The sequence below is a fragment of the Salvelinus fontinalis genome, chromosome 6 (assembly GCF_029448725.1).
Source record: "Salvelinus fontinalis isolate EN_2023a chromosome 6, ASM2944872v1, whole genome shotgun sequence".
NCBI classification, from domain to species: domain Eukaryota; kingdom Metazoa; phylum Chordata; class Actinopteri; order Salmoniformes; family Salmonidae; genus Salvelinus; species Salvelinus fontinalis.
The window spans coordinates 45,299,812-45,310,570 of record NC_074670.1 but is presented as its reverse complement, the minus strand read 5'-3'; the positions used below and the strand labels follow the sequence as shown (position 1 = coordinate 45,310,570).

Genomic DNA, 10,759 nt, shown 5'->3' with positions numbered 1-10,759 from the left:
TGGCCGCAGCTGCCGCCCCGCCAAAATAATATTGTTTTGTAGTTTGCAGGCTTGTTTCTTCAAGAATGTACCTAAAATAATAAAAGGTACTGCAAGTTCTTACGTGTAGTGGGCGTGTGTACACTGCATCGGGGTACATAATTGGCCATGGCCATGATAGGCAGCTTTGGGGATCAAATCAGAGGCCCCCTAAATGAAAGGTCGTTTTTTGTTTAACGGGTACTATAAAACCAACCACGAGTTGGCGTTGTATGGGAGAATCCATCTTGAAGAGTATTTTTTGATTGTGTGATCACTAAGAGGCTTTAGTGGATTATTTTCCATCTATTCATCTTATTTTTATTTGTGTAAGTACCATAAGAATAACCATTTTCGTTATTTCGGTGTTAGGCATAAATGTGGCTGTAATATTTGAGTAGCAAAACAGCTCGCATGGCCTTCGCATTACGTAACGGAGTGGTAATGGTTCATGCTAACGGTTTATCTGCGCGATAGTTACATTGACGATATTTGGTTGTTACATTCAGTCAGTGCAAAAATTGATATTTTGTTGCACCCTCATTCGATGAGTCGATTGCCATGTATCGCTTGCATTCCGGGGACATTGTCTCCCATACATTTACAAAAAACAATGTTGCCAGCCAAAATGGTGGGGGAGTGTATTCACTGGCATAGCATAAATGGCGAAGCATGTACGGCGACTGGGTTACATAACTGTACAGGTCCTTTTGTAACAATGTTTCATTTTGTGCAGGAAAGGGGAACCTAACTATTACAAAATGTCTGACACCGAGCAACAGTTTATGGAAACATCAGAAAACGGCCACGAAGGCGAGGATGATTTTAACGGCGCAAAGACAGCCGATGGAACGGAAGAGACCGAAATCCTGAATAAAGGCGAGGAAGAGACCGAAGCCTGCATAGAAGACGAGACGGCAGTAGAGGGAGAAGATTCGCAAAATGGTGCCACTGAAGGCGAAGGCGGGCAGATCAACGCCAGCAAAGGCGAGGAGGATGCAGGGTGAGTATAGAAATATTTTCGATCTCGGCAGAATGCTAATGGTTTGCATCGCTCCTTTGTTCGTTCTGGCTTTGTTGGCGCCATGTGGGGAGCAGGGGGAGGGGGGGCACTTCCAGCAGCTATCAAATGTAACACTCCCTCGCCGGCATTTGTATATTTTTGCAGGGCTAGGTTATTTATTCTGTTTAGGGCACACACCGGACTTTCTGGTCAGATATTTGGGGTTAATGATGTGGTTTTGGACATACAGTAGTAGACCCAGTCTATCTACAACAGCAATGGCTACTGATTTGTAGAGTATTAGATTCATCCGCGGGGACAATTATTATTTTTTTTTGTTGAGCGGTTGGCCAGGGGGCCAGGCCAGAACGTAATTACAAATAATTTATGGACTGCAAAAAGGTCTAAAATAAATATGTGTTGTTGACTAAAACATAATTTCAAACCATGTTTATATTAGTATACGATTATGTTTGGAGATATTTGGGAACAGATTTCTGAAATCAATCACTTGAAGCTGGTTTTCTTGTTTTTAGGCTCCTGTCTAATAATGAAAATTCACCCATTAATTTTTTTTCTCCGAATTTGGGGGGACAAATAAAACCAATCACAGGCCATATTCGTCCCACTGGCTGCCAGTTGGGAAACCCTGTACTAGATGTTCCCGAACCCTTTTAGAGCAGTTGTTACCCAACCATCATATTTAGTCAGTTATCCTTTTTTCTTTGCTAGGAAAATGTTTGTTGGAGGACTTAGCTGGGACACAAGTAAGAAAGATCTTAAAGATTATTTCTCTAAATTCGGTGAAGTGACGGACTGCACCATAAAGATGGACCAGCAGACAGGCCGGTCAAGAGGCTTTGGCTTTATTCTATTCAAAGAAGCAGTCAGTGTAGACAAGGTAAGATGACAACATGTTTTGGGGTTTTGTTACTTTTATCTAAGGACTGTAATGCATATTGAATGTCAGTGTTCCACAGTCCTACAACTATTTGCCATTCTTCATTCTCTGACCATTTTTCCTTTTTGTCTAGGTTTTGGAACAGAAGGAACACCGGCTTGACGGACGACAGATCGACCCCAAGAAGGCCATGGCTATGAAGAAGGAACCCGTAAAGAAAATCTTTGTTGGTGGCCTCAACCCAGACACAGACAAGGAAGTTATCCAGGAGTACTTTGGAACTTTTGGCGAGGTACAGTATCAACATCCATCTTTGGGGATAACACTGACTTGGTGGTATGGTGGTGTTGTAACAGTAATTGTTTTATTTTCCTTTGACCTGCAGATCGAGACAATTGAGCTTCCGCAGGACCCAAAGACGGAAAAGAGAAGGGGGTTTGTGTTCATCACGTATAAGGATGAAACTCCTGTCAAAAAAGTGCTAGAAAAGAAATTCCATAACGTCAGTGGAAGCAAGGTAACAATTGTAATGCAGTCAATGCATTGCAGGGTTGTGTCTCTTTGTACGTTTGATTGCAGATTTGTGATTTCCTCCTACTTTCAAATTAAGCTTTAGATTTCTGTATAGAACAAATTCTGAGGTTTCCTCGGGTAACATGTAACCCTCACATTGAAGATCCATGCAGTGGGTGTGGTAAAGGTTTTTTCCATGTCTAACTTATGTCTTCATGTTACTGATCTGTTCCAGTGTGAGATTAAAATAGCACAGCCCAAAGAAGTGTACCAGCAGCAGCAATATGGCGGCCGGGGAGGTGGTGGTGGTGGTGGAGGAGGAGGAAGAGGCGGCAGGGGCCGTGGAGGTGAGTATCTACACCAAACACCTTGTGTGGATTTAACCTGGTGAAACGGGTTCTAAAATAGGCTCCTCTCACCCCAGTCCCAAGATCAAAGTAGTTGCTTATATAACTCTGCTCTATGTGCTTCTAATCACTGTAATCTTCTCAGGTCAGGGCCAGAATTGGAACCAAGGTGGCGGATACAACAACTACTGGAACCAGGGCTATGGTAACCAGGGCTACGGCTACGGTGGACAGCAAGGCTACGGCGGATATGGAGGCTACGGCAACTACGACTACTCCGCTGGATACTATGGCTATGGGGGTGGCTACGACTACAGTAAGCGATAACCACCCAAAAAACGCAAATGTGAGAAACTTTGTTGGTCCTTGTCATACGGAAGACACTCAGTCCCTTTCTTTCTTGTCCTCCAGACCAGGGCAATGCAGGCTATGGGAAAACTCCAAGACGTGGAGGCCACCAGAGTAGCTACAAGCCATACTGATCACATGTAGTGCAGGTATGCATTTTTGCATCATCTATGGTGATATGACAATCTAGCTGTAACCATTTGTGCCTTTTGACTCCAAAATTTCTCCCATCTAGTCTGATCCCATTCAAACGTTTGTTAACGGGGGGAAGTGGGTGGGGAGGGTCTGCAATTCATTAATAATGGACTCATTCCATGTGCCAACCATTTTAAGATGCATTCCTACAAACACTACTTGATCAATAAGGGTTGAGGTGGTGGTTGACCTAGTATAAGCATTAGGGCCTTTCCGATGGGGTGCTAGGTATGGCAGCTAGGTGTCATGTCCCCTTTGACGTTCTCCCCACTCTGAGTGTTCATTTTTAATAGACGTATACAACTGTTAAGTCATTCATAAACATCATGGTGTCCATGTGTAATACTAAATGCCATTTGGTTATGCTCAGTAACTATAAGCACCATGTTTCTCTCTTAAGGTCTTAAGTAAATAAGAAAAAAGAAACCCATGGTCCGGCCACAGCGAACATGGGCTTTGGCTTTTCCTTTGGAGTTGGCAGAAATTTGGACTCATGCTCCATATGTACAGATCAAGTGAGGAACTGGGGAAGCAAATGTCACTTTTCCTCCTTTTTTTTTTATTTTATATTGTTTTGTCCATTTACATTTCCAGAGATGGAAGTGTTATTTTTACTGTACTTTTTGGTACCTTTTTGAATCTAATGTATTGTGTGGTTGTATTTTACATGTCTACTGGATTTGCCAACAAACATGAGCAGAGCTTTCAGAAGCTTTTGAAATAAAACAATTACATTTTTTTGTTATTTCTAGGATTAGTAATACATTTTCCCGTGCTAAGTGTTTGACGCGAGTTGCATGGCTTCAGATGTGGGGTGAGGTGAAATAAGAGATTTAAAAACTAATCAAAGGTTTCATTGTAAGCTTGTTTAGTGAATGCTTGCATTTGGCTAGTAGATGAGGACAACCAGCATTAGTTTTTTGGCTTTTAAGGAGGCCCCCCCCCATCTTCTCTGTAATTTTAAGTGGCTTTACTAGTGTTACATACGATACAGTACAACTGAGCGCAAGCCTGTAAATGTAAGTAGAGGGCCTTCCCTTTCTCTCTGGAAACTCATTCCTCTAGTGTCTTGGGCAAATTGGTAGAAATAAACTTTTGGTTTATATTACACGTGGATCCTTTTGTTATCATTTATAAACCCTCCCCCTAATGCTGTTTTGGTTACTGTTAACTGCTTTGTACTGTTAAATGGAGTACTTGTCCTGTCTTGGGTAAGGTTAAAATCGTGCCGTACAGATGGATGCCTCTCTGGGATGCGGTGGCAGATACTTTGCTGGCAGAGGGATAACTGGCTCAGTCAATGGGTTGAAAGCTGTGCTGCGTAGCCTGCGCGTCGATTTACTTTTCCGAGCTAGCTGATCTTACCCCACTATGGATCTGACGTTGAACTACAGTATTTGGTATGTTTTTATAGGTGGATAAGTCAAGGTAATAACTAGTCCTCTGGTAAGTGCACGCCCACCCCCATACATTGTCTGTCATCAATACAGTAATGTGTACAAAGTCACTGTTGCCATGCAATGTTGCAGTTATCAAGATCAGCTGGAAGTGACCTCATCAGTCTGCCTGGGCCGGTGTCCATTTCACGTCAAGTAGGCTTTACACAGGCAGCCCAATTCTGATTATTTTTCCCACTAATTAATTGGTCAAATGACCAATCCCAGATTGTTTCACAGAGCTGATTGATGTGGGGAATAAAATATCAGAATTGAACTGCCTGTGTAAACGCAGCCTAACATACACTTTCCTACTGTATCAGTAGACCTTTGTGACCACTTCTTGATCCAGTAGTTGCTATGTGATTGTATCTATTTCCACAGGGAAGTATAAATGTGAGGCTCACGACTTTAGTGTCTTATAGTAGAAATGTATTGCCTTTCTGTTGCATATGTCACTGCTTCTCTTATATCCCTCATGCAGAATCAAAAGTAGTCACTAATTTCACTTCATGAACTGTCTCAAACATTCTTGTGTTGGTAGATCTAGTAGTGTATTCTTAATGTCTTAACAATTTGGCTTTTTATCCTTAATTGTGGTATGGATCCTTGAGATTGGCTATGTTGAATAAGTCTGCGTTCCTTCCCTTTTTATTTTCCACCATGATGACTGCAGTTTGTATGAAAAGCAAAAGACCCAAGTTCTGAGACCATATCCACAAAGAACCTCAAAGTAGGAATGCTGATATAGGATAAGTTTTGCCTTTTTAGATCATAACTACCATTTCTATGGACAGATCCAAGATAAGCACTTCTACTTTGAGATCATTTGTAGATACGGGACCCGGTGCTCTGCCCTATGAAATCCAATGTCTGAGAAATGCACTTTTAACGGTTAGTGAAATCTCCTGGAGGAGTACATCACACTATCAACAACACTACCTCTGACTCCTGATTGTGACCAATTCTTACTGTCTGATGCAATTAAATCTTTCTACAGGTTTGTACAAACCTTAGAAATTTCCACTGTCCAGTTTTTGATGACTGCGCTCCATGTCTGAAAAGGAAAAAGTAGAATTGTCAACAGGTCCCTACACACCTGCTTAAGTGGTGTGTAGTATGGATCCGTCAAGACTGTTGTGTAAGTGCCATTGGCCCAGTTCAGAAATGGTGCCCCAACACTTCTGTGTCGGCAGATATAAGGAATCAGGTTGGTGTAAGCTCTCTGAACTTTAAGTTCTGCAGACACTGCAGTTGTGGAGGCTAAGTCGACTTGGGTTTAAATGTTTTGTTGAGACTGGGTATTCTGTCTCCTTAAGTAGAATAAATGTATTGTAATAAGTCAGGGCTATAGGGTAAGTGTTCCAGTCACCTGTGAGGATGTGGTGTATCCTGTCTGCCACCAAGTCTGCGTCCTCCATACTGAAGCACATGGGAGGTTTAAACTTGACAATGTTCTCCCAGGGGCCGTCTGTACTGACACAGATATACTCCTCTTTCAGTCTGGAATGGGAGAAGAGACCAAAGGATATTTCTGCTTTCAGGTTCTCTTCTAAAAGTAATGCAAAGATTTATACCAAAATACAAATAGTGTTAACTCTTCACTGAATTGTGACTGCAGCAAACACTGACACGCTGATATGTTTGCAAAGTTGTTGCTTCCTAAGGCCTTGTAGCAGTAAATTACCAGTCTGACCACTCACCTGAAAACATCACCCTGCAGCTGGAAGACCCAGAAATGGCTACCCACACGCCCAAAACCTGTTTGCACCTCGTCTGCCACAAACACTTCCCCTGCAGAGGGCCCATATCAGAGAAATACCAACAATAAAAGTAATTGCTTTTACTATCACAATGGCCTCTCAATCTTCACTCAAATGAGGTTTTGACTCTTGTCCTTTTCTTCACCGATGAGAAAATGGTAAAGTATAATAGTGCACTAATATTGTATGCTCAGAGGCAGTACCTACTCTGCTACTTTAGTTGAGTATCCCTTGGGCAAGAGTTTTGAGTGACAACTCAGCAAAAAATTATATGCACTAGTATGGAGGGGGCGGGGAGTATATTTAGAGAAAATTACTGAGACATGCATGTGAAAAGGAAGCGGAACAGTAGTTTGTGTGATGTGAGAAACCTTACTGGTCAAACACAATGATGTCTTCATGTTTGGTGTAGTGGTGGGCCAAGTGTAGTGCTATATCATTGGCTTCAGAACTGTTAGGAGACATATATTACATTATTCTTATATCTTACGTGGATGTCATTGGGGCTGTGCTTCAGGAGGAAGTCATAGGTTGTAGGACATGGTGTCTTACCTTGAGTTGACAAAATAGGAGACAGCTTGTCGGGCAGAGTGGCAGCGAGGCGGTCGGCATACTGAATGATGTTGTCGTGAAGGAATTACGAATTGGCATTCAGAAGCTCCATCTGCGTTGTGGCTGCTTGTGTGATGCTGGGATGATAGTGACCCACTCTCGGTGCATACGCGCAACAAATCCAACGTTGTCAAAGTTTCATTACATACAATTACCACTAGGAGGTACTATCATGTTGATTATGTTGTGGTACTACTGTAATGTTCAAAGGGATTTGAACTGTGTCCTTTGCTCTCTCCAAATATTATTTGAATACAACATATTTATCAAGCCATGCGTGAGCTTCCCAGTGACGCGAGCCTACCAGATGGGCTAAATTACTTTTATGCTCGCTTTGAGGCAAGCAACACTGAAGCGTGCATGAGAACCCCAGCTGTTCCAGATGACTGTGTGACCACCCCCTCCGTAGCTGATGTAAGATCTTTAAACACGTCAACATTTACAAGGCCACGGGGCCAGACGGATTACCAGGACAGGTACCCAGAGCATGTGGGACTAACTGGCAAGTGTCTTCACTGACATTTTCAATCTCCCTGACCAAGTATGTAATATATTTTCAAGCAGATCACCATCGTCCCTGTGCCCAAGAACGCCAAGGTAATCTGCCTAAATGACTACCGCCCCGTAGCATTCACGTCTGTACCCATGAAGTGCTTTGAAAGGCTGGTCATGGCTCACATCAACACCCACATCCCGGAAACCCTAGACCCACTCCAATTCGCATACTGCCCCTACAGATCCACAGATGACACAATCTCAATTTCACTCCAAACTGCCCTTTCCCACCTGGACAAAAGGAACACCTATGTGAGAATGCTGTTCATGCTCATCACTAAGCTAAGGACCCTGGAACTAAACACCTCCCTCTGCAACTGGATCCTGGACTTCCTGATGGGCCGTTCCCAGGTTGTGTGGGTAGGTAACAACACATCTGCCACGCTGATCCTCAATATTGTGGTCCCTCAGGGGTGCGTGCTTGATACCCTCCTGTACTCCCTGTTCACCCACTACTGCGTGGCCAAGCATGACTCCAACACCATAATTAATTTTGCTGACGACACAATGGTGGTAAGCCTGATCACCGACAAGGATGAGACGAGACAGCCTACAAGGAGAAGGTCAGAGACCTGGCAGTGTGGTGCCAGGACAACAACCTCTTCCTCAACATGAGCAAGACAAAGGATCTGATCGTGGACTACAGAAAAAGGAGGACCGAACATACCCCCATTCACATCGACGGGGGTCGTGAGCTTCAAGTTCCTTGGTGTCCACATCAACAGCAAACTATCATGGTCCAAACACACCAACACAAGTCGTGAAGAGGGCACAGCTGTACCATCGAGAGCATCCTGACCGGTTGTATCACCGCCTGGTATGGCAACTGCTCGGCATCCGACTGGAAGACGCTACAGAGGGTAGTGCGTATGGCCCAGTACATCACTGGTGCCAAGCTTCCTGACCACTGACCCCGCCTAGTATAAAGGAAGGCCCAAAAAATTGTCAAAGACTCCAGCCACCCAAGTCATAGACTGTTCTTTCTGCTACCGCATGGAAAGCGGTATCGGAGAGCCACGTCTTAGCATGAGGTTGTAAGTAACAACATTTCCCAGGACATAGACATATCTGATGTTGGCAGAAAGCTTAAATTCTTGTTAATCTAACTGCACTGTCCAATTTACAGTAGCTATATTACAGTGAACGAATACCATGCTATTGTTTGAGGAGAGTGCACAGTTATGAACCTAAAGTTATTAATAAACCAATTAGGTACATTTGGGCAGTCTTGATACAACATTTTGAACAGAAATGCAATGGGTCATTGGATCAGTCTAAAACTTTGCACATACACTGCTGCCATCTAGTGGCCAAAATCTAAATTGCACCTGGGCTGGAATAATACATTATGGCCTTTCTCTTGCACTTCAAAGATGGTATTTTCTTTTACCAGATCTAAGGTGTTATATTCTCCTACCTTCATTCACATTTCAACAAACTTCAAAGTGTTTCCTTTCAAATGGTATCAAGATGTATATACTGTACTCTATATCTACTGCATCTTGCCATCTTATGTAATACATGGACCACTAGCCACTTTAAACTATGCCACTTTATGTTTACATACCCTACAGTACTCATCTCATAGGTATATACCGTACTCTATACCATGTACTGCACCATTGCCTATGCCGTTCTGTACCATCACTCATTCATATATCTTTATGTACATATTCTTTATCCCTTTACACTTGCGTGTATAAGGTAGTAGTTGCGGAATTGTTAGGTTAGATTACTTGTTGTTATTACTGCATTGTCGGAACTAGAAGCACAAGCATTTCGCTACACTCGCATTAACATCTGCTAACCATGTGTATGTGACTAATAAAATTTGATTTGATTTGATTTTTGATTTGAAGAATATGCATATCCTTGCTTCAATCCCTAAACTACTGGCAGTTAGATTTGGATATGTTATTTTAGGCGGAAATTGAAAAGGGTGGATCCTTAAGAGGGTTAACAACTTCTACCCCCAAGCCATAAGACTGCTGAACAATTAAGCAAATAGCTTTTTTTTGTACACTACTGCTACTCGCTGTTTATTTTTGCATTGTCACTTTACCCCTACCTACAGTTGAAGTCGGAAGTTTACATACACCTTAGCCAAATACCTTTAAACTCAGTTTTTCACAATTCCTGACATTTAATCCGAGTAAAAGTTCCCTGTTTTAGGTCAGTTAGGATCACCACTTTATTTTAAGAATGTGAAATATCAGAATAATAGCGAGTATTATATATTTCAGCTTTTATTTCTTTCCTCACATTCCCAGTGGGTCAGAAGTTTACATACACTCAATTATTATTTGGTAGCATTGCCTTTAAATTGTTTAACTTGGGTCAAACGTTATGGGTAGCCTTACACAAGCTTCCCACAATAAGTTGGGTGAATTTTGGCCCATTCCTCCTGATAAAGCTGCTGTAACTGAATCAGGTTTGTAGTCCTCCTCGCTCACACATGCTTTTTCAGTTTTGCCCACACGTTTTCTATAGGATTGAGGTCTGGCCTTTGTGATGGCCACTCCAATACCTTGACTTTGTTGTTCTTAAGCCATTTTGCTACAACTTTGTAAAGATGCCTGGGGTCATTGTCCATTTGTTAGACCCATTTGCGACCAAGCTTTAACTTCCTGACTGATGTCTTGAGATGTTGCTTCAATATATCCACATCATTTCCTACCTCATGATGCCATCTATTTTGTGAAGTGCACCAGTCCCTCCTGCAGCAAAGCACCCCCACAACATGATGCTGCCACCCCCGTGCTTCATGGTTGGGATGGTTTTCTTCGGCTTGCAATCCCGTTTCATCAGACCAGAGAACATTTCTCCAAAAAGTACGATCATTATAAATGTGCAGTTTATAAATATCTTTATAAATGTTATAAATATAAAATGTGTAGTTGCAAACCATAGTCTGGCTTTTTTATGGTGGTTTTAGATCAGTGGCTTCTTCCCTGCTGAGCAGCCTTTCAGGTTATGTTGATATAGGACTCATTTTACTGTGGATATAGATACTTTTGTACCCGTTTCCTCCAGAATCTTCACAAGGTCCTTTGCTGTTGTTCTGGGAT

General features: G+C 42.4%; 1 protein-coding gene across 3 annotated transcripts; it reads left to right on the top strand.

Moving 5' to 3' along the window:
- The first annotated feature begins 218 nt into the window (after window positions 1-218).
- Window positions 219-4,433, top strand: LOC129857896 (heterogeneous nuclear ribonucleoprotein A/B-like). Of its 3 annotated transcripts, XM_055926575.1 has the most exons (9): window positions 219-347; window positions 755-1,021; window positions 1,754-1,922; window positions 2,056-2,214; window positions 2,308-2,439; window positions 2,671-2,782; window positions 2,928-3,098; window positions 3,194-3,279; window positions 3,726-4,433. In XM_055926575.1, the coding sequence occupies exons 2-8, from the start codon at window positions 780-782 to the stop codon at window positions 3,262-3,264; spliced, it is 1,056 nt and encodes a 351-aa protein (XP_055782550.1). In that variant the 5' UTR covers window positions 219-347; window positions 755-779; the 3' UTR covers window positions 3,265-3,279; window positions 3,726-4,433. The 3 variants fall into 3 exon arrangements, with proteins under 3 accessions (XP_055782550.1, XP_055782552.1, XP_055782551.1); XM_055926577.1 differs by lacking the exon at window positions 3,194-3,279; XM_055926576.1 differs by lacking the exon at window positions 3,194-3,279 and having other exon boundaries at window positions 2,928-3,128.
- Window positions 4,434-10,759: the final 6,326 nt, after the last annotated feature.

Excerpts from the sequence above, each read along its gene's own strand:
- LOC129857896 (XM_055926575.1), top strand. The coding sequence starts at position 780 with ATGTCTGACACCGAGCAACAGTTTATGGAAACATCAGAAAACGGCCAC. Across the intron at positions 2,440-2,670 it reads ATAACGTCAGTGGAAGCAAG|TGTGAGATTAAAATAGCACA; the intron begins GTAACAATTGTA and ends GATCTGTTCCAG. Across the intron at positions 3,099-3,193 it reads TGGGGGTGGCTACGACTACA|ACCAGGGCAATGCAGGCTAT; the intron begins GTAAGCGATAAC and ends CTTGTCCTCCAG.